The sequence below is a fragment of the Symphodus melops genome (assembly GCF_947650265.1).
Source record: "Symphodus melops genome assembly, chromosome: 8".
Lineage (NCBI taxonomy): Eukaryota > Metazoa > Chordata > Actinopteri > Labriformes > Labridae > Symphodus > Symphodus melops.
Genome location: NC_136698.1, coordinates 12,567,465 through 12,594,312, shown reverse-complemented (window position 1 = coordinate 12,594,312; position 26,848 = coordinate 12,567,465). Strand labels below are relative to the sequence as shown.

The 26,848-nt window shown below is 39.5% G+C and overlaps 1 protein-coding gene across 4 annotated transcripts in view; it reads left to right on the top strand.

Moving 5' to 3' along the window:
• The window catches only part of pex5la (peroxisomal biogenesis factor 5-like a), an 86,380-nt gene extending 61,241 nt beyond the window's left edge, over positions 1 to 25,139 (top strand). For all 4 annotated transcript variants that reach the window (XM_079350261.1, XM_079350260.1, XM_079350259.1 and 1 more), the window contains 7 exons: positions 5,915 to 6,031; positions 7,431 to 7,574; positions 12,016 to 12,086; positions 13,625 to 13,843; positions 15,267 to 15,432; positions 21,104 to 21,261; positions 22,630 to 25,139. In XM_079350261.1, the coding sequence (XP_079206387.1) occupies positions 5,915 to 6,031; positions 7,431 to 7,574; positions 12,016 to 12,086; positions 13,625 to 13,843; positions 15,267 to 15,432; positions 21,104 to 21,261; positions 22,630 to 22,831 (1,077 nt within the window). In that variant the 3' untranslated portion in view covers positions 22,832 to 25,139. The remainder of the gene's footprint in view (positions 1 to 5,914; positions 6,032 to 7,430; positions 7,575 to 12,015; positions 12,087 to 13,624; positions 13,844 to 15,266; positions 15,433 to 21,103; positions 21,262 to 22,629) is intronic.
• The last annotated feature ends 1,709 nt before the right edge of the window (positions 25,140 to 26,848 follow it).

Below are 26,848 nucleotides of genomic sequence, written 5' to 3'. Positions count from 1 at the left end.
AAGAGAGCCCAAATCAGAGGGGGGGGGGTGATCTGAAAGGACCACAGATCAAGTGTGACGCATTTCACCACTCGTGGCCAGGCATTATAAAGTTCTTCAATAGTGGTCATACAGACGAGATAAATGTGACTATGTGGCCTCTTGTTTGATTACAACAGCGGCAGGGCTGGTTCAGTGTTATCTACTGGTCTGAGGCAGTTCTTGTTGAAGACAGCAGAGGCAATGCAGTTGATTATAAATTAGAGATGCAGGCCTGCAATCCAAAGGTCAGTGGTTTTAATCCACACGCCTTCTGAGAAAATATTGATGGGGGAAATAAATGAGTAATGCCTGTACTTGAGTCAGTTACTTTAATAACTGCGTGAACACCAATGAACAAGTCTTCGATAAAAGCTGCAGCATTTCCACTTTAACAATAAGCTTGGGCAGTGCATTCTGTTCTAAACAAGATTGGAGTAGATATGAGAGTCACGGTAAAGAAATCATATGAACCTAACCAATAAAGGCAGTTAAAAGAAAACACCCTCTCATGGTGTTGTCAAGTGTGTTCATATGAACTGATTTTAAAGGAGATTTCTTGTCGTTTTTCAACTGAGTCATGACCAATTAATTTCGCAATCACAACGTTTCTCCATACTTAAACTGAACATAGAAACAATTTAAGTGGATGCTCGTGTTATCTGAAACAACCAATGGGTGAGCATGCATTTGCATGCATGCCAAACCTCTTGAGAATGCCTGACAGGATAGCTTTGCCACAAGTACTTTTTCTGTTTTCAGATCAACCCAACTGAATTGCATCACAGGTGGTGAAAGTGAACTTGAGTCAAAATTAACTTGACTAAAAAAAAAGCAGGTTTAGAAAACCCTTTGCACCTCTTCATAGTGGACTTTGTTTGGGGTGCTAAACACACACAAAGTACTAAGAACCCTCATGCATGGATTTCCCCGGATCAATACGTGTAAAGACGTATGCTGTGTTCAGATCTCTCTTTGTGGATTCTGAAGGTTACTCATGACAAAGTAGTGGAAAAACTGCGACCTTCCCTGTGAAGAAGCAGTCGCATTGCAAATATTCAAAGTTGACTGACACTTTTGTGATAATGAGCTGCACAGTAGTGAAAGTGATGCCATAGCCAAAGCAGCTTTGTGTTGTTATCACAGGCTCCAGCAAGTAATCATATTGTTGGCCATACTGCATACATAGCACTTCTATTCTGTTCCTCTCCAAGTGACGTTATCGGGACTCCAGCTCCCTATTTCTGTCTCACTGACCGAGAACTTGGCCTGTGCAGCTTATTAACATTAAAAGGCCAAGTCAGTCATGCTTTAGAGACGAGGAGCTCTTTTTTTTTTTTTCTTTCACAGCCTTTGCTCTTTGTCATTGGTAAATAATGAGGCTTTTTGTATGGATACCCCTCGAGGCAAAGTGGTTCAGCAAACTATATTCATGTGCTTGGTTTCCTCCAAAGGATAACTTTCATGTTAACAAGTCAAACTGACTCAGGGGGAGGTTTGATTCCCAGGAATTCAACAAATCCACTGCAATCCCAATTCAAAAAAGAAGGCTGCTTCCGTTTACTGGCACCTAAGTTCTTGTCAACAGTACTTCACTTGTCTGAAATATTATTTATTTATTATGCTTGTGATTTCTGAAGTTAAAAAAAATCTACATACATAAGTTTATAACACTACTGTTGACCTTAGTGTAGCAGACGAATAATACAGGCGAATTTTATTGAGGATAAGTATATCCTTTTATAAAGTGACAAACAAAAATAGTGCAGAGGGTGCAATCTGTTGCATTTATTATTTAATTTGTCATTAATGTATTCACGAGGGAACACATGAATACCAAACCCACAGTCAATTTCAAACAATGGTGACAAATTTGACGGAAAAAGGCACTCAGGATTCAATCCATTTCACTAAACATTTCATCTGTGCTTCTCTATTAGAGCCACAGCTATGGTGATGCACAGGATGTAAATTGCGAATCTGTATCTTTGTTGTTCCACATAATTAAATGTCTTGTATAAAACGCCCATCACAGTGTTACAAAGAAATTGCCCAATAACGTGTAAATTAAAAATATGTCAATATCTTTTTTTCATTTCAATTCTGTGAGCAATTTGTTGAACCGGTAGTGCAATTAAGGGGTGGACAAGTTATTTACCAGACAACAGACAAACAACAGACTGCCAAGGCGCGAATAATAAGATAATGGACTTGGTCACAGTGCACATACTGAGCCCCAACAAAGTGAGAAAGAAGGAAATAACAATTACTCTATTATTTAAATGATCAAGAGACATTCACATGAGCTAAAAAAAACAAGAGCTGGGCTGAGCAGTGAGTTACTCGGAGAATTGTTTGTTGCAAGACTACATTACCCATGATGCTGTGAAAAAGCTCAAAAGGCTTTATATATTTACTATAAGGCTTTGTATTAATACATTTATACAGGTTTGAAGTTGATTTAGTACTTTTTTCCATTAAGAGCCTGTATACTCTCAATCCACCACATCTGTAGTCTTCCACATTTCCTTTTTTTTTTTTTTTTGCATATTTGAGTCCCTACTCACCTGTTCTTTCTGCTCTACAGTCTCCGTCAAAACCTGGGTTTAGCTGACTATAATTGTGTTTTTGATCGAGGTAAAGTTCTGTTATCAAGAACGTTTTAGAATGGACAATTTTAGTGTTGCTTCTATTATACAGTACTTTATAGTAAAAGAAATATCTATTATAAAGAGATTTGGCTTTAAAACAACATACAATTTAAGAATTTGAATTAACACAATTGCAAGCCACTCACCCAAGAGTCAGCAGCCTTCAATTACGTGCCTTCCCTTACATCAAGACCCACAGTTTAGCCTGTGAGCCCATCATACTTTACCTCACAGGTGAAGGAATTAGGAGACTTTTGTCACAAATACACACATGACAGTAGATTTTTATAACCCTGCTCCCCTCTACAGTTTCAGTCCACACATGCACAAACATTGTATACAGTGCTATCTGATCCAATGACTTCCTGACTACACAGGACTCAATAAATCACATGAGGCTCTTCTGCTCTGTTTGGCATTATTCTTCCTGCTCTGCCTCTGACAGGAAGACAGCCAAGAATCATGAACGCAGCCAACCAGAAAAAAAAAACTCCACTCTGGCAAATGCAAGTTCTACATGAAAAACATGAATGACATCAACTGCACCTGTTATGACAGTGTTGTATGGTAGGTGCAGAGGTATGGCTCACTCAGGACAGTTTGTACTCATTTACAAGCTGTGCCTCTCAATGAGTTATGTACAAAGCAGTATATTAAAGTCTGGGCGCACTGAGGAACATGCTAGTTTAGTGATGTAACGTATGATGCCTATAAAGGGAAAGGCATTCTGGGGCCTAGCCACTCATGGGCCCCTGGAGGCCACAAAATCCTAAAGCACCCCAAATATCAGTAACCTTTTTTCTCCACCCAAGTTTTCACCATTTCTTATGAAAGAAACCTCAGTTTAGATCAAATGCATAATATTGTAGGTATACAAATTGTATGTCGAAATGTCAAACCCCTCCAGAAAAAAACATTTTTTTCTGTTTATAGATGAGAGAAACGTTATTGATCCCGAGGGAAATTCAAAGCATTCAGTAGCAGTTTACAAAGACATGCACAACATGAAACATTTGTTACATTGAAACATGTATGTGAACCCTCACAAATAATTAAAGATGAAGTCCCTACATTTATCAAAATAAAACCTGTGCAATCAAAAATGGTCCAATAAAAATACAGTTACATAACCTGTGTAAATCATAAAGTTTATATCTGAATTCCATTGTAGGTGGGCCAAAGAAGATCTCAACCACTTTGGCTTTTGAGTGAAATCTTACCTTAAAGAACATGTGCAAAAATGTAGTTGCCACGAAATACTAAAAAAAAAAACAGAACAATTAGCACAGTGTTAGTCTGACGTGTTTTTGTAGGAGAAAACACGTAACTGAAAGCAAGGGCATACGCTGAAAGAAATAAATCAGATTAAGGACTGTCCATTCACTGGACAGTTCAGTCACCTCAACATTTCTGTGTGTGAGCCAATACAAAGATAGAGACCAAGAAATTAAAGTCAGCATTTAAACGTTCTCATAATGAATGATAAATAAACCATAACCCCTTAAATCAGCTTGAGTGGATAGTAAAACCAATGTTTTGTTTTTTATGCACTCTGATACTGTTTCAACTCCACTCAGCTACAGCAGATAAACACTGCTAAAAATGTGAGAGATAAAAGGCACATAATCCTCTGTATCACTTAAATTCATGATGGCTCTAATTTTAGCTCGGCATCGGAGATGGAAAAAAAAAAAAAAAAAAGGTTTTTACGTCTTTCAAAACTACAAAAACTACAATGGTCTGACATGACTTTGACTCTTAACCTACAACTGTTTAGGATCAGTCAGTATAAGGGCTGTCTTATCATTAAAGTAGGAAGAATCACCATATAGACCGTCTTCGTGTTTGTACACAGTGATGATTGTGATGTGGGCGGTGTCCTTGTGGCAGGAAGTTCGCTTTGGGTAGCTTGTGGTCAGTTCACATTAGGAAGTTATGGACCATCTGCATCTAGTGTACAGACCCTGACCCTGCACACAGAGGGCAGATACAGACACCACCTCACATTTTAACTGGGTTATGATGAAGGATTGTTGAGATAGAATATTTAAAAATAGGCCTTATCCTCCTTAGTAGCCCCTTTTTTTTAGTCAACAGTATTTCAATGTGTTACTGACTTTCTCTTGGCCAAAATAGGGCCCTAAGCGTAATCTCTCATAATGACTCCGCTGTCTCAGCTCACAAAACACAGAATGTATGGCAACATTTATTCTATCTAACTTTGACCTAAATAATTGACACAAGTAAATAAATAACCTTCAACACTTGTGGCAGCTGGACCCTTGTATCTTTACCTGTAATAAACGATATGACTATTTGTGTCTCCTCTGTTCAGTGACTCTATGAGCAATCTGCTCATGTAATCACCTGATTATCTGTTTTCACCCGCTATCTGTTGATAAAGCAGCTGAATGGCGTGAGGAGGATGAGGATGCTTGAAGTTAATGAAGTGGTGTGTCAAAAATAATCAAACCAATGTGGAAACTTTGCTGAATAACAATGAACATCTGCACGACCTAAACAGCTGCATAACTTGACATTTAACTGGTCTTGTCTCAAAAGTTCCACCATATGGGTCCTGAAAGTTTCGCAAACCAGCATCGTAGAATAGAAGCAACCATTTTCAAAGATTTTTTTTGTTTTTGTTTTGAGATAAAGTCAGACTATGCTGGCTGTTTGTGTGTTTTACATAAATGATTTTGGTTTGAAAGAGGTTCATTGCATTTTGGATTGTTGGTTAAACATGTAAAGTTATGGTGATCATTTGGCTCTCAAAAATGCAGGCTAAGAAGATAGAAACAACCAAAATCAGACAACTCAGGCTAAGAACAATGTACTTCAACCACTTTATTCATATGCTTCTTTAAAAATGCAGTCTTTCAGATTCAGAAATGAGCTGCTGTTTAGCGACTGTTTTAGATGTAAAACCATTATCACTATAAGTCAGAATTAAAGAAAACCAGGAACACCTTCAGATAAATTACACTCCTTAAAGTTACTTCTATTATGTTGATTGATGTTTTTTATTTGACATATGAGAATCATAGAGTTCCCTTAAGCTGTGCTTTGGCTGGCAAATGTAATGAGTCAAAGCTGCTGAGTCTTACAGTTGGACAGATGTGACATTTCAAACCAAAGGATGATGGGAAATTACAAGAGCTGTTCTACTGTGTACTAATAACCTAGACCCTCATCTCTCCCTCCCTGTGTGTCTCGCCCTCTCTCTCTCTCTGACTCTTTTTCAGTCAGACACGGAGTTCTGGGATAAGATGCAGGCAGAGTGGGAAGAGCTAGCTCGGCGGAACTGGCTGACAGAAAACGAGCAGGCGCAGATTCCCTCCAGTGTCTCTCCGCATGAGAAGGTCAATATAATTAAAATGTCTAAATAAGCATAAGCACCAATCCTTCTTCAGGACACTGAGAAAGACATATCGAGAGTACCCATCGAGTGAACACTCCATGCCGATCTATATATGCTGTAGGGCTATTGGAACGACATTAGGGATATGAGTATACTTCAAAAAGTAAAATAAACAAATTAGTTTTCAAATGTATGATTTTCATTTTCATTTTTCAAATGTGCAACCATTACTGGCAAAGTTGTGAAACTGTCCGACACTCATTAAGAAAATTATGTGTCGAAAATGTCTGTATCTGTAATGAAAGAAAGCCCTCTAGTGAACATAATGTGTAACTACATGATGCTAATAAAGATAATGGAGACTGTGAATATACTTTGTATGTACATATTAAATATTAATAATAAAATTTGATGAAAATATGTTGAATATCATTTAAAGATGAACATTGCTAGTCCATAATTCTAAATGAAAGTATTTGAATATAACATATCATATTCTGACTCAGCTTTCATGTAATTATAACATGATCTGTGGTCTTCATCAGGGAGCATTCTAACCTCTTGTTTAAACCCATGCACAGATTGGATCAAAAACAAGTTTCTGGATTTGTTTTTGTCTCTGTGCGTTTGCCGGGCAACCACTTACAATTATTGTAAGCATTATTCTCATTAATCGGGATGTGATTAAGGTCCGAAATGATCACTTTCAGTTTTTCAAATTGTATTAATCATGTGCTACTTTGTTCCTCGTTTTTACTTTATAAACTCCTGGACGACTTGTTTGATAAGTCAAGAGTATTATCCATCTTTCTTTTTTTTTTTTTCTTTTTTTTTTTTTTACTTTTTTCCACTTTAGATTTTTTGTTAACTTTTCAACTGCATAAACAGTTAAATTTGACTTTTACACAGAACATTTTGGGATAAAAATGTAACCATTATTTAAATGAAAGTGTTTGGCATTACTTTATATAATAAAATGAGAGCTTTGTTTCCAGGGTTTGGCATGTGGCTGAGAAGTTTCATTTACCCTCCAGCTGCTCCATGCATGAGGAAATAAGACAAAATTAGACATTTGTGCTCTCTGATTGATCCCAGCACGGAGCTAGTTCTTTAAGACAAAGCCTATTTCAAAGTCATCTCGCTTAGAAGCGGTCAACAGCACACAGGGGTAATAACAGACTGAAAATGCTAAGTTTAACATTTAAAGAGAACAGACAAACCCCGGGGAGCCCAGCAAAGGTTTGATGTGAAACAGAAAAGATCAATTCCTGCTGCCGGAGCTTTGCTTAAACACACAACCACATAGGACAGTTGCCTTGGTTTGCATATAAACACAGAGGAGACAAACTGACATTGCCACTGTCCCAATTTTTTGTTGTTGTTTTCTTTTTCGCTGACAGGGTTACTACTTCCACACAGATAATCCATATAAGGACTTGCCTAACGCGTTTGAAGAGGGACAAAAGAAATCCAGAGAAGGAGACCTGCCAAACGCTGTTCTTATGCTGGAAGCTGCTGTCCTGCAGGACCCTCATGATTCAGAGGTGAATTTCTTCGATTCATACGCGCTCATACACAAGCACCAGGCAAAGACGATTTGTTTTACAGCTGGTGATATATTTACAGGAAAGGGATGGAGATAGTGTCAGTCAGGTAGACGTGTAAAAGATTTTCAGCCCCAAACTCACATCCAATCCCAGTAACTCCCCCAAGAAAAGCTGCAGAGGCAGAATGCCTCACTGACCACAGGCATTGTGAAGCTGATTTAGCAGGCAGTGCCCACAGGCTGGATGCTGATTGCCTGTAGAGGGCAAAGGATTTTCTTCTTGTTTAAAGAAGTGTTTACTGAAGAAGAAGAAAAAATTCAGTTCATACTTTTGATGAGAATTTCCATTTGCCCGGTGAGCCAAATAATAGGTCGATCCATAAGTTCCCCCCTTTTTTGTAATTCTCCTTGTTTCAAAAGAAGGTAGGTCTTTGCAGGCTGAGAGAGCAAAGCCTTGATACTAAGTAATTTCAGAATCCCCTGGAATATACAGAAATGTGCCAGTTATTCGGAGGAGAGGATTATCCTGTGGTGTATGGAACTAATACGATTCACAAATTCTTCCAACGGTGCTTAGTGGCTTATGGCCCACTGCGAAGACCTCAGAGCCATTCAGAAATCATTTTGACCAAAGAATAAGACAAACAGCATCTCCAGAGATAACCTTTAGAGCAGGTTATTATGTGTTTTATATACTAAACTAATCTCTTAATATAACGTTTTTGATTTAGGGTTCGTACTTACTCAATGTCTGCCCTGTTGTGCTGATCAGAGGTATTTGTAGTTCATCTCACTGAGGTCAAACAGTCGCACAAAATCAAACGTGACACACTCATAGTATACTATGCAAAATGTCAGCAACTCAAATATGGATAAAATGTATAAATCATTTAGTTGAGAGAAAAATAAACAAATACTTTAATGAATATGGTAATCCATTAACTTGAGTTTGATAAAATACTGCAGCAGGGTTCCCCATGCCCAGCCAAACTACGTGCTCAAATACTGGCCCTCGGTTGCAGGATTATACATTGAGAAAATCAATAAATCATCCCCTGCATGCTGAAAATGACTAGACTGTGTTTACAATAAATCACAGTGAAGTCATTTCGAGTGTGCGGTGGATTATATTACATTTACTGCAGAGCTGCACTGTGCACTCTCCTGGTGGGCTTGTTGAGGAGTGGACCATTTTTATCCACTTATTTTGGGAGGCAAGTCTCAACAGATCTGATTTGAGTTTCTCCATTTAAAAAAAAGCATCCTCCCTGGTGTGAGCCACAGAGAGTAGCTCATCAGATTGACTTAAATCTCATTCTCCAGAGCATCACCACATATATGGGGAAAGTGTATGTGTACGTGCAACAATCTTACAATACGATACAAATCACGATAAGATATGAATTGCAATATGTTATACTCTACAAGATTTACTGTAAATGTAAAGACAAAGCAATTCAATTCAATTTAATTGTTGTTTCGAATATTGTGAACTTCATTCTTTTAATTACCAACCTGTATTCAATGCTAGTACAGGAAAAAATGAACCGACTTATTTGAAAGACCGTTAACAGTCATGCTAGGCATAATGAGGACTTTCCCTAAATAAGCTTTGAGACTAAACCTGGTTGAAGTTCAGGGTGGTGTCTGTGTTCTCGGGTATTCTCATCATGTTGCGGTGTTTAGGACTGTTCTGTGGGTCAATCATTATGCAGTGCTGCACATCTCACAGCAAACATTCAGCAGGTCAGTACTTAATGAAAACACAGTGACAGGTTGTCCCTCGTGTGTCAGTCTGTAACAGAAACTAGCATAGCCTAGGCTAACATAGTAGGCTAACATGAGTGTCTATCGACCCACAAAATTTGAAATAAATCCATCCAGTCATTTGTTTGTGGTCTGCATAAGTCTTACCACACAGAGAAAATTGCTCCGTTTTAAATTTTCTCAGTTTGTGACATTACAAGTTGGAGGAAATTTTCTCTGGTATCTCCACCCATGGACTCTACCTCCAGCCTAGAGCAAAACTTTTGCACAGGTCTGCCATTTTTATTATCTTTACAGAGGACTGATTACTACCAGTAAAACTCCTCATTGCATTTAAAGAGACACACACCAAAACGGAGCGTTCTGAGAGAACTGGTTTCTACAGGGTCACAAAACTCCATGGCTGCTTGATCCATGTTATATTTGGACCAAAGCACAGCACAGATGTTCATTTAGACTACATTGGACTGTTTTAAAAGGTGGAAAGTTTAGGCTAAAACCCTGGAACCCAGATTTAAGCCTCAAATTTGGAAAGATGAGAATCTAACGTCGCAAGTTGCTTCACAAGAAGCGATTAAATGCATTTGCCTTATTTTAAGATGAAGATTATTAACTGTTAGTGATGTAATTACCTACTGGTACCACGACATGCTAGTGGGCGTAGAGAAGTCTCCTAAAAGAGCAACAACTTGACACACTAAACTATGACCTGCTGTACAATCGCCTGAGGCTTGGCAAAACGTGACACTGATACTAACCTGTATCAGTGTTTTAAAAAAACCTCACAAAGCCATGAAGGATAGTTGTATGGCTAAAATGCCAACAACCGGTGTGTCAAGCTAGCCAAATACCACCTGACAGCGACATACCAGCCCTCCAGCACATATTTGAGACAGTGTGCCATTCTGGAGCTACAAGCAGAGAGTCGTAGTGGTGCAAAAAACAGTTTTCGCTACTACAACTGAGTTGTGGTCAAGTCGTACCGCAGAGCTTTAACTTGCGATGCATTTCACTGCCAAAGACTTCCACCTTAAAGCTTGTTGCTTTCAAACTGCCTCCAGATGACCACAGAGAGGAAAACATTACATGCAGCCTGAGAGAGGAGATGCCAGCAGGGATCTTCATGATAAGGATCATGTCTGCATATCAGCAGACAAAGATAAAATGGCAGCAAAGCTCAATGAATGGACCAGACTCCAGAGTTTAGGGGAACCGATTACATCTCGCTATTGGTAAGTTAGTATCCTGTGTGGGCAGAGAAAGAGAGTCTCCCCCGACTCCCAGCAAACAGTAATCATTTTCCCTCAACTGTGCGTGGCTGTTGGTAAAAAGCTCTGTGAATGAAAAGTGTTTTACAAGGCTCATTTGCATTGAGAAGGGTCGCTTTTGCTCCATAGAAAAGCATTATTTTTTTTATCAGAGCAAAACCTACAAAACACCAAAAACATTTGGTATCATGTAAATTAGTCAGTGTTTCCCCTCCTGTTATATTAGAAGGGGTGCCCTCAAGTCAATAAAAAAGAAAAGGTTTTTTTTATACATATTTCTCTGTGGGCTTTTCGTGTTTATTGTTGAGCTAGGATAGTTCATAGAGTCAGAAATCAGGCAGAGTATGATGTGCAGGAAAGGAGCCACAGGTCAGATTTTAACCCAGGCCACCCTCTTGAAGGATCCAGCCTCCATTTATGGGGCGCGGCACAAACACTAACCACTGCACTCCAAGTTAAATTCATTTCAATTGATTTTCTATATAGCGCCAGATCACAACTGAAGTCATTTAAGGATACCTTTCTGAAAGTACAGGACAGCTGTCATCAAAAGAAAAGCATGAACACCAAGACTCCTTAGAGTGTTTATGATGGAGTCCGTCTGCCCCTCACCCCCGAAGTCTGTAAGCCAAGGGGAAACACTGATTAATGAACAATACATGAACACATGCATGATCATTTTTTGATAAATGCACAGATACTGACCTTGTAGCTATGAGCAAAGGGTTTGAATAGTTTTTTTCTTTGGTTACTAACTTCCATAATCTTACTTATAACACAAGGGTTTTTTTAGAACGTCACACAGATTATTATTTTATTCTTTGTGATTCTAAATCAAGCACATTTCAGGGACTGTATTCATGAGAAACTAAAAGGTCTTAACATGTTATGTTGGGCTCTGAGCTGAAATGTGTTCTCTGAGGAATTGTTGGAATAAACAAAAAACATTGCTGAGAATACCAGTGATTGTTTCATGAATCTCTAATATGTGTTGTACAACAGACTTGACCTACTCACCTCTCTGATTATACAGCAGACTCTATTAGGGTCCAACGTAAATCTTCACTCTGATATCATCCTTGAGTAAGCACTCGACAATTCAAATGATTCAATAAAGTATATGTGAGCACGTAGGCAAAACCCTTCAGCCTAACATTTAAATTCATGTTTAAATGATTACGTTGCTCTTGATTAACCTTGTGATGGTTTTAACTTGTTCACTGTTCTAATTGTTTGAAATGTGGCTCCTGTTTAGTTATGCATGTGAAATGCTGCTCTGTGCAGGTTCCCACTGATTGTGTCTGAGAGACACTGTTACTGTGTTTCAGCCCTGGAGAATACAGACTATGGAGTCCGGTTTTATACCCTGCTGTTTATCATTACCTGTGTTTGGTGTCCCTACAGGCTTGGCAAGTGTTAGGGACCACCCAGGCTGAAAATGAGAACGAACAGGCAGCCATCGTCTCCCTTCAGCGGTAAGGTGAAACAACTGCATCAAATTCTCATTCGATAAATAAAAAAAGAATCACTCCTGGACTTTGCAAACTATAATCTGCTCCTGCTTGAGGAAAATCTACGTTTTCATGGGGCTCAGTGGAAATGTCATTTTTAAAGATTAATGCCAAGGAAATGTGCCTTTTAGGTGCCAATGAACTTTTTGGGAGTAGCTGGCTAGTAATCTCAACATTCTTAAATTTAGCAACACATTACTTTATGCCTCTACTACCAGCCAACACCCTGCAATTCTTATTCTTAAAATAGAGACTCCCCACATGGATTATGGTAGATCGTAGAGCGCTAGAGTCTGAACAGATTTCTCAATGGGAGATGGCCCACTTTCATTCACAACACTCCCTAAACCAGAATTGCACCTTTCTGGCTTAGGGAGTGTCAACACTGACAAGGGAAATGAAAACCAAAGAAATTAGCCATCAAGGAGAAACGCCTCCACACACTTAAGTAAGTGTGATCTGTAGTCGGTTCATGTTGAGATATAAACACAAAATAAATAAGTAAACACTCTGCATGTAAATGTCACTGCACCATTTATGATGTAATAGCTCCATCTGCTTACGGACTGTTTGTGTAAGGAGTGAGATTTGATGTTCGACTGGCATTTGTCCAATTGTTGCTACACTGTCAACACCTTCGTGGGCAAGCTGGATGTTATCCCTGTACAAACAAAGGGCAATAATGGCACAGAATTAGACAACAGTGTTTTTGTAATTCAACATTTATTTTCTCTGTTATTTCAAAAATTTCACTTCAAAATTCTCACTGTCACTGCAACTTTAAAAAGTGTGAAAATAATCGATAAGGCAATAGCCTGCATTCATGTGTTTTTTGTTTTATTCATAATTTACTCTCCCACTTTTACACCTTGTACTCTACTCAAGGGAAGCAAAACATCTTCAACAAAGAACACTTTAGGTTTGGGGGTCCTTAAGTATGTAATCTTCACCTTCAGCACACTGCAGTAGTGGCCTGAAATAATTTGGTCTAACTGAGATTATGAGGGTTTAAAGGAAGTCAGTCGTTGGAAATGAAATCTAAATCTTTTCCTGGCTTCTCCTCCAGTCCGTTAACTAATCCGGGTTGTTTCCTCCAACACAGTGCTGCTCTTCTCCCCATTTCAATTACAAAGGCCAGCGTGGAACTTAGCAGCATTAGCCCCAGTGATATAACCGGTGATATAACTTTAGCATTTAGTACAAGCAATGTTCCTACTCTAGCTGTGGCTCAATCAGCTGTGGCACTTTTTTTCCCCCCTTCATGCAAATCTAATTCAAATAAGCGAACCCTGGTGCTGAGGACAGCATGCGGCCCTGGCCTCTGCAGCAGAGTCGGGGAAAGGTGCGGCTCCTCAATCCCGACCAAGAAATCATTAGCCTCAGCCTGATGTTCCCTTGCTTTGGCCTGTCACAATTAATACCTGTCAAATGAAGAGTTCCCTTTGAAGTGGCCACCTTCCAACACCTCTTCTCTCACATGCCTGGGTTCTGTCTATTTCCAGGTGTTTGGAGCTCCACCCAAACAACCTCCCAGCCCTCATGGCTCTGGCAGTGAGCCTGACCAACACGGGTATGAGAAACGACGCCTGTGAGGCCCTGCTCCGCTGGCTGCGGCACAATCCGAAGTACAAACACTTGCTGAAGGGAAAGCCACAACTGATCGGATCTCCAAACTCTCAACGAAGGATGTCACATGTTCTTAACATGGGAAGACATGAAAGGTACAATATTTACACTGAAAATCATCCTTCATCTATGACACACACACACACTAATACGTACACTGTATGTGTACAGTAAAATGTTAAAACGTAACAAATTCAGATCCCAACTCCATCTGTACGTCTTTAAGTAACAGGAAAATATGATATGTAATAAGTTCTACACAAAGATATTCACAAGCCTTTCACATTTAATTTTTGAGTTTGAGTTGTTATTCTCGTAAAGGAGAAGCAACAGCTGACATGTACATGTACTGATCAAGATCTGCTGTCTAAAGCTTTCATTTCATTGGCAGGCCAGTAACACAAAGCTCTGTGTAGATATCCTGTCAAACGACTCTTACTGCTGTAGAGGTCGGATGGACTGTATAATCTTAAATCCATCGGATACACCTGACAACCTAATCTTTATGACTTCTCCAAAGTAAAAGAAGCTATTCATTTCAAACACTGATGATTACAGTAAATGTGTTATCCGTGGATTGTCATCCTTTGTGTCAGCTGCTCGCTCCTTTTCTCCTCTTTCACCGTCCTCTGCTGCTTCTTTAGCCTCCCTTCCTTCGTGCTGACCAGCCTGGTGGAAACTAAGACATAACAAAAGGGCAATCCTATCTTTACCCAAAAGCTAAGGACCAAATGACCACTGAGGCAGAAGAAGCTGTCTCGCTGTCGTTTACATTGTTCATTTTTAGTGCATTGGTTCTCAAACTGTGGCATGGGGAGAGGGGCGCACGAACCAGAGGTTTTAAGTGTGAAGGTGAGAATTCATTGGATCAAGATGAATCTGAACTACTTTGTATTATACAACTAAAAAGCATACAATACAAGTCATTTTTCTAAATCCTTCATGAGGACAGTTATACGGTAGAAATGCAATTCTTCATTATTTGTGTAACAAAAACATGTTTTGTAGTCCTTCAGTTTTTTAACCTTCACAGTATGACACTCACCATCTCCTCTTATTTTTGCTCTGCTGGTAACTATCCGGTACAGTAAATCTCAATCCCTCCAAAACCTGTAAAAATCGCTGCTTTAGCGTTTGACAATATGGCCTAACCAGGAACATAACTGAAAACAACAAACAACAACAAACTTACCGTCTACTTTAAATAACAACTAAAAGATTGTATTACCTTTTACTTTAATTAACTAACAAGGACTCCAAACTAAACACGGGATTCATTTAAGTCATCTAAACTGCACATAAATCAGAATCTTAATCTGCTTTTGTTCTCCTCTCTCTATACTTTTCTTTGCTCTCATTTCTGTCTCTTCGCTCCCTCTCTCCTTTACTCTCTCTCTCTCTCTTAATACTCCATGTTTAAAAGTCAACATGCAGTACAGAAAACATCATGGCAATCCTAGGAGGGCTCACTCAGCAGCCTTAAGTCACACTAATCCCTCGCTGTGTGTGTGTCCACAGCTCCCTGCAACCCGAGGTCAAGGAGCTCTTTCTGGAAGCAGTTCAGCACAACTCTGACAGCATCGACCCGGATTTACAGACGGGCCTTGGGGTGCTCTACAACCTCAGCGGAGAGTTCAACAAAGCTGTGGAGGCCTTTAATACAGCGCTATCAGTGCGGCCCGAGGTAGAAACACCACACGAACACACAACCATGCATATTAGACAGAGTGAAGCTGCACTTATACACAGGCAGAGATACTATTAATCTATTAATGAAGTATTCTTCTGACATCCAGTGACAAACCAAACATCCAAGAATTTTAACTTCTTTTTATTTTCTTATAGGAATTGGTGTTAAAATAAAAAAAATACATAAATATTACTGTAGGTCACCAAAGGGTCAAAACCTATAAAGTCCATAATATTATAAAGCAATGCAATTATGAACTTAACAAGTCAAATGTTGAAATCAATGTCTTTGTTTTGGGATTGTAAGATTATACTGTATGTCCATTTTTAAATTTTGAAGCCAGCAACATTTAAAAAACAAGAAAACTATACTTACGCCTCTGTTTAGGATTTATTTTAAAATAGCCCCTTGAGATGCAGCAACACGTTTTCCACAGATTCTGTTATAAAGTGGGATATTTTAACATTGCTGCTTCATCAATCATGTCCTTTGTTGCATTTTACGTTTTATAATGCTCTGAATATTTAAACAGATGAAAAGTCGGAATGGCAGCCAATTTAGCATCTGGACTTTTTTATTGCAGAGCCATGCTAATGTAATATTTGCAGATTATACTGTAGTTTGGCATCGTATCGCTGAAACAAGAAGTCCTACCCTGGAAAAGATGTTGTGTAATAGATAGCCTATGTTGCTTCTAAAACTGTATGAGCATTGATGGTGCTGCAGTGATATCTGCAATGTTCTCACATATCTCATGCTGGATGGATTGCACTAATAACACAGAATTTTAAGTTTCGACGCATCAGACCACAGGACAGCTTTCCACTTCAGCCAAGTCCACCTTAAATTACCAACAGCCCTGAGAAGTCAACACGTCATGATCGACACATGATCGTGTGCTATTTAGCTCAACGGTTTTGAAAAAACACACAAATGAGACCAAAAAAATGGTGTCTTAATACATAGTCGTATTGGATTTCACATGTTCTGATTTGCTTGTCATGACTATGTTCAATGCAGGTTGGGGCGCTAACATTAAATATCACATGTAGGCTTAAGATAATTTAGCAGCTCATCACCATCTTTCGAGCGGGCTAGCCAGATAGCTTATATGCTAACTTGTCTTGTACCTCATGGAGAAGTCGGAGTTTCTACCAGAGGTGCTCGGGGAGGTTTAAAGTGTTTGCTTGTTAGTACAACACTGTTTTGTCGTACCTTTATCAGTTACTTAAACCAGGACCATGTTTGACCTACAAATCGTACCGAACATCTGGAAAGTCCTTGAACTGAACCATTTGAATAAAAAGTACAGAAATTATGGTATAACGTGCAAAACTTGACTTTGGTTTTTGGAGTTGTTCCTCTGCTCATATGTCAACCATGGCCATTTTAATTGCAGTGTCATCAGAGGGCCAAAAGATCAAAGCAACCACAAACAGGTTTTCTGTTATAACTTACTGAAGATAAATCCCCAGATTCTTTAGCATGCAAGCTGTCACACATCATTGGTACAAGATCTGCCCACACCAATGTTCTCAAAGCTGTACATAGTGGCACAGAAACTCTAACAGTCAATGGGGATATTGAATGGGTTTGTGGTTAAACGTCTGCTATAAAATCTGTTATTAACACAAGCTTAAAAGATGTAAACATTTTTGTTAGACGAGATAAACAATGTTAACGTAGACCCCACTTTTGAGTTTTAAATTGTTTACACATACTTAAAACAGCAGTTGCTAACAAGTGGCGAAATGAGACGACAGTGACTGTCGGAGACTTTAAACTTCACCACGTTGGGAATTCTCTCACTAGTCAGCTTTACAGCCTCTAGTCATGTTTTTCAGTGCTCTTCTCAGATTCTTTGCAATGTAATGCTCCCTGAATTTATTTCCACATGGCTCTGCCTTTCTGGGATTTTTTTCTTAAGTCCAATCATGTTACCTACCTGTTGCTGGTTGACCTAATCAACTGGGATGTTGCATCAGGTGTTTTTAAGCCTTTCATATCGCTCCAGTCTTCTGTGGCACTGTCCACTTTTTTTCAGTAAACACACAAGGTAAAGCTGCCATAAAATATTGTAAGACTGTGTAATCCCATTGGCCCAAATGAAATCCACAAAACATCTCATTCTTATAACTTTTGCCACTTTACAGTTTGCCATCTAAAAGCAAATGACTTTAATATGACATACAGTATGATAGAGTATAATCATACATTCACGTTCATTTAGGATCCTCATGCACTTAGAAGATTACTGCCTGAGATATTGTGGCTGCTTTATTTGGTTTCGCACACATACGGCTAATGTTGATTACCTTGTATCGCTGGTTTGTTGGTTAATACAGATATTGCCTTTCAGAAATACATCTGGTTCCGGAGCTGCCATAAAAGCACTCATATTAAATTAGCACTCACTCTACATGTTCTTATGCCAACGCATACTATATAGTAGACATGAAGCCCTCAAGCTTGTACACATCCTTAGAGAGATGGCACCGCAAACAACAAGGGATGGCTCATGCGAGCAGAGGCAGTGAAGCGCACGACTGTCACAGCAATATGTGAAACAAGGAGCGGCTGAATCTGGCCTTGTGAACTCTTGACTGGCACACACACTCTGTCGCTGATTATACAGCTTTAGAGCAGAACAAGATCTAAAGCTGCGAACACCCACATACAAAAAAAAAAAAAAAAAGACTGACACATGTTTCAAATGCAGGAATGGAAGACTGTAACAAAATAAACTGGCAAACACATTTAGGCTACAACCACCAACTTTTCCTCCATCTCTGCTTCCCCTTCATGCAAATCAGTCCCTGTCCTCCAAAAACCGTCCCAGGCCGGAAGGAGTATTACTCACCGTTAAATCCAGCCTCCCAGATTTGACTTGGTAATATGTGCTCCCCTGCTGAAAAACTAGCTCTGAACACAAAGGGAGATAATTATATCCCACTGGTTGGCTTAGCCAAAGATGAAGAACCCCTATACTGTAGCAGACCATGACCTCTGTATGTGCCTTTCCCTCTGCAGGTGGGGAACAACGACAAGGACACCCTGTGTGATGTACGTCAGCTCCCCTTAAATTACCATTGTTAGAGTTACTCAAAAAACAAGGAGCTGTAATGAGAACAGGGCCACTGGAAGTTATTTTGAACAGGAGGTGCTGTGAAAATCTTTTGTTCTTTTTTGGACAAAAAACCTGTGAGCCTATAGACCTATTTAGAATACATTTATAATATAAACATTTAAATAGATTAAGATTCACCATGTCATTGAACACAGCCAAGCCACATACAGACATCATCAGTTCTCAAAGGGATATATGTGCTATTACTTAAACTTCAAAATAACACTTTAACAATGCAATAGGTTTGATCAGCTGGCATGAACCTGAGTCACTGCCTCTACTTTTATGTCACACACGACTCTATTAGCTCCAAAATTCTTTTACGCACAGCACAAAGAAATTATCTCAGACAATCTAAGCACATTATTGAATAGTTCTCCACATCCATTACGAAAACACGCACAAAATAACACTTTTTTTCCTCCATCTCCAACCTTTTTAGGCAAACCACAAGGAAATAATCTTCGACTATTTACACGTTATTAAACAATTCTCCAAATCCATTACCCACAGAACACACGATCAAAATAACACTCTCAATCCCCACCACCTTGCAAAAATACTATAGTGTGACGTTAAACTGCATAGATATGAAAGTGCGCAGCAGCACATTGATCTTACTTTGAGCTACAGACAGGGTGCCCTGGTTACAGGTGTCCAAATCTCGAGATGTGCTCTGGGGTCGTGGAAATAAAGTCACGAATGAGGGGACGAATGTCCAGAGAGTTCAAAATGTTTGTGTGGGCATGCATCGATTAAAGGTTTGTGAGTCTTTTCTGGGTCATCATGGTGCTGCGTAACCATGTCTTCAAAAGATGCAAGGCTGAGAAAGTGAGCTCAGATGAGGCCACAGAGTATGGGTAGGCACAGACATAACTTAATCAATTTTTCTGTCTCTGAAAACATGGCTCTTGTTTGTTACTGGAGCTTACTCCAACATGATGCTACATCTTGAACTGTGCACTCGTAGACCATGTATGGTGCGAGCGGAGAACTTTTTTACTTCACTCGGCGTCTGCAACCACGAGCCTGCCTGACGTTGACAACGTAACTTCCGTGAACTTTATGTTTATTATGCCTAAAAGTAATTAAATGAAAACCAAAAATACATGTCATAGCCTACGTGTCAAAATCTTTCCCCAGAAGATTCATAAGGAATTTATATTAAAAAAAAAATAATAATCTCCCCTCGCACCTCCACTTCCCATGTATGAGAAGGACCATGTATGTGTAGCTCAATTACACTGTTACATGATGTCACTGCAGATAAAAGGCTGAGTGTTGTCTGGCAGGTTAATTTGCTCTACTCCACCTGCTATATATACATATGCATATATATTGTGGCGAGCTGCGTGGAAAAATGACTCAAGAATAAGTGTTGGTCTCAGTCACTGCACACTGGCCCTAACAGGTGCTTTTATTTTGACAGAATATGAATACAACAACAACAACAAACACTGCCAACAGCAGGAGCTGATGAACAGCAATACCCCAAACACTCATGGTTTACACCAAAGTCCCAAACACCCATAATGCTTTGCAGCATCCAGTCCCCGCGATTGGCTCTACGATCACTACATAGCCCCCACCTGAGGGGTCAGTCGTCCTCGGCGACCCCATCACCCAAAACAAAGTCCCTCAAGCGCCGGTCCAGGTGGAGGGTCAGGGCGTGGAATGCTGTCATCACCTCCCTCATTAGCAGCAGGTGGAGCAAGAGTGTGATATGGGGAGAGTCTGTCCTGGTGCAGCACCACCATGCGACCCCTACCAGGCATCCGTACCCGGAACACGACCTCAGACAAGCGGCCCACCACATCACCGGGCCCCTGCCAGTTGCTGCGCAGTTTTGGAGAAAGTCCCTTCTTGCGGACAGGGCAGTACACCCACACCTTGCCCCTGGTGCAAAGGCCCGTCCTTTGCAGCGGGTGTCATAGGCCCTCTTCTGCCGGACACCGGAGTTTGCCTGGGCCTGGCGGGAGCTCCACAGTGTCTTTGCCGGCTCAGCAGGTCCAGGTCCCAGATATTGGCAAGCCAGAACTCGTGCACCACCTCCTGGTCTCCAGCCCGGACCGTCAACAGCCTCTTCCCCTCCATGCTAGCCTTTTCTCCGGTCACCGTTATCAGCTGGGTGCTGGTGGGGGTCCAAGCTATGAAAGGTGGGCCTGTGGTGTTAGGGAGGATGCCTGGTCTCACCAAGGAAATGGTTGACCCCGTGTCTATCGGGGCGGGGCAGGTTTGACCATCAAGTTGGCAGTTCAGGTACAGTCCTTTCGTGTGGCCACAACGGCCCACCAGCGTACATCTGCCTTGGAGGGGAATTGGAGGCTGGAGTGGCGGTCCCCTCACTGGGCCACTCATATATATATATATATATATATATATATATATATATATATACACACACACACACACACACACACACACACACGCCTCAAGGCTGACAACTCTGTTGGCAGTAAACTGCACTAAAACAAATGTGTAAGGTCATCTTTTCTGCAATGCACATTCCTCTAACCCCACCACTCGCCCTCTATCCAGGACTACTTGTTGTGGAATCGCCTTGGTGCCACGCTTGCAAATGGGGACCGGAGTCAGGAGGCCGTGGAGGCGTACACACGAGCCCTGGAGCTGCAGCCAGGATTTATCAGGTCTCGCTACAACCTAGGAATCAGCTGTATTAACCTCGGGGCTCACAGGTGAGTGACCTGGTTAGAGCTAATATTTGTAATCGATGGGCTTTGATTTCACCTCTAACCACAAGCAAACAGTCCATCGAGCCAGGATTATGAAGCAGATACCTGCCAAGCATCTAAAGCTATGTAAAATTGTTTGTGATCTTCTAGATGAGATGAAAATGAATGAATGTAAACTGAAAAATACAGCTTTTATGCAGCAGATGGCTTTTTACTGTGCAGTAAAATTGGAGCAGCAGTAAAATTATTTCCCTCACACATAAATCTTCCCATAAATTGTCAATTAAACACCAACTCATTTAATTTGTGCAATAGCAGAAATTTAAAAACTTGTTATCCCCGCAGTGATTATTATTCATATTCTGTCGTTTGTCCGATTGAAGAACTCTCATTTAAAAATCATAAAGTTTGAGTCTATGCGTTTGTGAATTATTATTGAAAAAAGTGTTATTATTATTGTAATGTAAAGCAACTCATATGTACGTGTGTCTGTGTGCGTTGGTTGGTTGGTTGATTGGTAGGTAGGGAGGTAGGTAGGGAGGGAGGTAGGTAGGTAGGTAGGTAGGTAGGTAGGTAGGTAGGTAGGTAGGTAGGTAGGTAGGTAGGTAGGTAGGTAGGTAGGTAGGTAGGTAGGTAGGGAGGGAGGTTGGTCGGAAGGGAGGTAGGTAGGTAGGTAGGTAAATAGGAATAGGTGTCCTGCACGCACTAGAATGGTCCTTGTGTATGCCATGAATGCCTGCTATGTCCTGTCTTGGCCTGCCTGCCGGAGCCGCTATTATCGACACAATTTACAGCAATCAGTGATAAATTATCCGCAAACCAGGACTCCATTGTTCACTAATATTTATGTCTGAGATTTGTGTAAGAAACACTTTTAAAACTGTTTATTCAAGACGCGAATGATGTGGATAGTCAGGAACTAGCTACATAGTTCTGCTTGACTGTTTACAATTTATTTTCCGGTAAATCTATTTAATCAATACAAATTAATCAGTACATGACAGGGATGGAGACTATGTGGAGTGGATCAAATACTTGTTTTAAATGCTTCCAGGTCAAGCCATATTGCTAATAGAAGGGGTAAAGTAAACAAATAAAGTAATTAACATATCAGTGACATATGTTTTCTTCCTTAATGCCTTAAAATATATAATATTGATACAATTAATTGAACACAAAATACCAAGAGGAAAAAAAACCTTTCCAATTCCAAACTCTGACTTGGTGCAGTCCATATTGCCAACACCTGGGTGGAGCAAGGGGCATTCAAGTATGCAGATTCATGAGAGCAAATTACATATTATTATTACATATATTATTTAAAACAGAGTTAAGTTAACTGTTGATTGATTCTGATTTTTGCATCCACAGAGAGGCAGCCAGTAACTTCCTGACAGCCTTAAGCCTTCAGAGAAAAAGCGGGAGTCGCCAGCAGAACCACCAGGTGATGTCTGGAAACATCTGGGCTGCTCTGAGAATAGCTTTATCCATGATGGACCAGCCCGAGCTCTTCCAGGCTGCAAATATTGGTGACCTGGATCTTCTCATGCGAGCCTTCAACTTAGACATTTGAGGAGTGGGTGGTGCTAAGAGTAGCTACTCACCCTCACTTCTGGATTTCAGCCAAAGACCAAAGTGAACACATCAGAATGGATCAAAACTGGTGTTACAAACTAGAGTGTGTTTTTTATGCATGTCAAAGTTAACTGCAGACATCAAAGTTGTTATATTTTTGTCTCAAGTACCTTGAAGCAGGTCTGAGGACAGGTTCTTCCAAGTGCTTGAAGTGACTGCTTTGTGATGGATTTGCACTGCAATTTGTGATTTCCCTGAAGAGCACAAGGACGGGCAAAGATTGTATGAGCAATGCCTTAGAGAACACATCAATTAAAAACTGACTCATCCAGTGGAACAGAGCTAAGCCAGTGGAGACGCGCAGACAGACAGTTCCAGCAGTCTCACAGCGGAACCTTCACTTGCTGCTTAGCAGAGAAAAGAGGAGGTTTCAAGGAAGAAAAAAAAAAAAAGGTTTTGTCATCCATTTACTTTCAAAGACTCGAGACTGTCTCACCCTCATGAAGGATGGATTTAGTGAGCAAGTGATAAAGACTGCACCATATGACCTGGAACTCCAGATTCAATTCCTGGCTTGTTTCCATCCTCTTTCAACAGACAATGATACTGCATGAAAAGCATTTTCATAGATGGATACATGTTCAAAATTAACATACGTAGAGATGTTTTCCCTTTTGCACTTCAGACAAACAGATAACTTCCTCAACCCAAGTGGAATGTGCAAGCCAGGTTGTAAAGCCTTACTCAAATGCATGCGAACAACAATATTTATTTATACTATTTTTATTGCAACACAGAAACACTAAGCCATGTTCAGAGTTGTTTTGATTTCTTTAAATAACTGCAGTCTTTTGAACTTGAAAGCTGTCTGAGCCATTTATTTTTTTTCAATTTGGCTTTTGTTTGTTCCCTTTATGCTGACTGTGAGGAGAAATACAGAAAATGTGGGCAACATTGATCTGTCAAACCTTCATTAGTGTGGAAACATTCAAAGTACTCTCTAATAGAAGAAAGTTGACAGGTCTAAAAATGTCTCTGTCCTCTTAGGATGGCTTTAGTACCCCATACATCATTCTCTAATTTTCCTAACAGTATTCAGTACAGCTTAATAGCATTACAGGTAAAAAAAAAAAATGTGTAGCTGCTAGCCAAGACCTTAAAGAGCTTTGGATATTTCCTAATGCAGTCATTTGTATCTTTACTGCACTTGTGCAGGCAGGGAAGCTCACACATTTAATTAAATCAGTTTGCCTCAGCCTTCATGCATGATTTAAATATTTGTGTAAGCTTGAGCAGGATGCTGCACATATTTGAAATGTTTTTGCCTCACAATCTGCAAATTTTAATTTACATATTGAATATAGAAAACATTTAGTTATCCTGCAACCAAAAAAACATGTTTGTAAAGACAGATTTGTTTCACATGATTATTTTTGTTCTTGCAAAACCTCAGAAGCAAAGTCTTTTTTTTCTCTTTCTTTTTTTTACAAAACTTTTTGGCAAATACCCTCCTCCGTGTCACTCTGTGCACTGAACACCAAGAGTAAAATTAACGATCATCTGCTGTACTTTATTGCTCAACATATTGCTGTTAGACAGATGTGTCCACAGCCTAGGTGTGCTGAAGAAAGTGGGTTTCTATATTCAGATCCTATGCAAAAGGTTATGTTTTATGTTGCCATTCAGATTGTCCGTTTGGTCTTGTCCGCCTCAGCAGACCAAAAACAAGTGGTGATTCAGTGCTCTGAGAGAATGCTATCAGGGGAAACCAGAGACCAGTTCAAGAGCCATTCATTTCCCAAACTGTAGTGCTTTGATGACATACTCTGAATAGGAAAAAGTGCTTCATTAAGAAACTTGGAGACACAAACTAGAAAGAAACAGATACACACACATAGACAAAGCATCCCCCTGAACTGTAGCCTTCATGTGGTACATGTTCTATTTCACACGTATGTTTCATTTCTTCTCCCAGAAACTCCCTTTGGATGCATTTGAGTTCAACACGCGCTTCTTTTTAGTGTTTCTATCAATTACAATAATTTGAATGAAACAGAACAAATAGCATGAACGTTGAAGCTGTAGTAAGAAATTAGAAAAAATGTTTAGTGTCTGTGGCCATTCATAATGTTGAATAGATCAAGGAGGAAGAGGAAACAGAATGGCAAAAGGAACAAGGTCAAAGCAAGGTGAACATGTATTCATTGTCTGAGACACTTTAATATAGAGAACAAGGGCAATGTAGCTCTTATTTTGTTACAATGATTTGAATTATTGTATTGTATAATATCCAATAGTCCTATTGAATATTTTCTTTGATTTTCTGCATCAAAGTTCCTCGATTATTTCCATCAATAAAGTTCCTTAATTGATGGAAAAGTTAGTCTGTTCATCCACCACTTTGGTAATGATAGAAATATCTTTGAAAGCTATTTTGATTGACTGACATTCACCTTCCACAGCGCAGTAAGCTATGTTACTTTGGTGATCTTCTGATTTAAGATCTTGTGCCATCATAAAGATGGACTAGAATTGTGTTAGCATGCTAGCATTGTCATTGTGAGGACCATACAGCCTGAGTGCAGCACAGTACAGCTGCTAGCATAATTGAATCTTGGTTGTGTCTATCTATGGAACATCTTCAGTGCTACATCCACCTCAGTCACCTGTGGTGTGTGAAGAGAAATGTTCAGCACATATTTATTTTCATTTGTATCAGAACAGTCTCAGCACGTCCAACACAGTCTTTCCATAATTCATAACTCAAACTCTTTAAATGTATGAGATACCTGGAGGTTATACCTCACGCCAGCGTCCCTCCATTCTTCATTATAAACACGTTTCCTCTCAGCTGTCCTTTGAGTCAGTGAACTTTAGAATTTCAAACATGATGTCTGTTATATTGTGATTTCTGAATCAACTCTAGTTTCTTATGAGGTTGTAGGCCTTTGCTTTTTTTGCATTTGTAGTCATGTTAAAAAAAAGAAAAAGTTATTTTTTTAAAGAGATCTTGCTAGCTAACAGTTAATACTTTGACTGTGCACATCATACTGCAGTGCACTGAGATAGGATGCCTGGTGACAGTTTTGTTTTTGTAGAACCTTCCTACCTTTGGACCCTCTCAGGTGAACTGACCTAGCTAAACGCATGCTTTGGAAGACAAACAAAAAAAATACAGATCAAGGTTGATCGCATGCTAGATGATTTACATTTTTTTGAATGCTTTTTTATTTGTATGCATGAAATACATGTCAGTGTTTTATTTCTCTCTGACTAACTTAAAGAAATGAACTATATCATGAAGTTTCCTTGCAATATTTCTACAATGAACTTTAAAAAAATCTGTAACCTTGACAAAAAAGTGATGTATATATTCAGTATATATTCAACACAAAATGCTTTTTTCTTGCAAAGAACTAGCGAGTGCAAGGCTTGAGCTGAGAAATACTGGCACATTGCTAGAAACTGGTTGTAGTTATATGCTGTAGAAATGTTGTAATATGACTTCGACAAATTAGAAATGTACCTGTAACCCTTTAAAGAACCCCAACCTTTGAAGTCCATGCTTTTTAATGCTCAAACTAATCATCATTTCTATGAATTGTTATGAACACATTCACAAAGTTTCAGTAATCTTTTAGTTATTTCACGTCATCGTTTTTAAGCACTAAAGTTCAATTTGTACTGGAGGCTCACAGGAACAGTTGCAGACTTTTTTAAAGTTCCCTTTTTTATTTTATGAGTTTCTATAGAAGAGTTCATTGCAGGTCTTATACTGCATGTTCTAGCCTGATGGGTAATCTACTTGCTGCCTCTATGCTTGAATGACTTAAGGAAACTTTTGATAAGAAATTTAAATTGAAAAAACCCATTGTGTGTAATTTTGATGTAAAAAGAAATCTGCAATAAACTACACTATTCTTCATTTTTTAGGTTCATATATATATCATTAAGTAGTATATTTCTTTGTGCTTTGGAGTGTGCTTATAACGCTTTATAGATGAGTGTAGTCCTC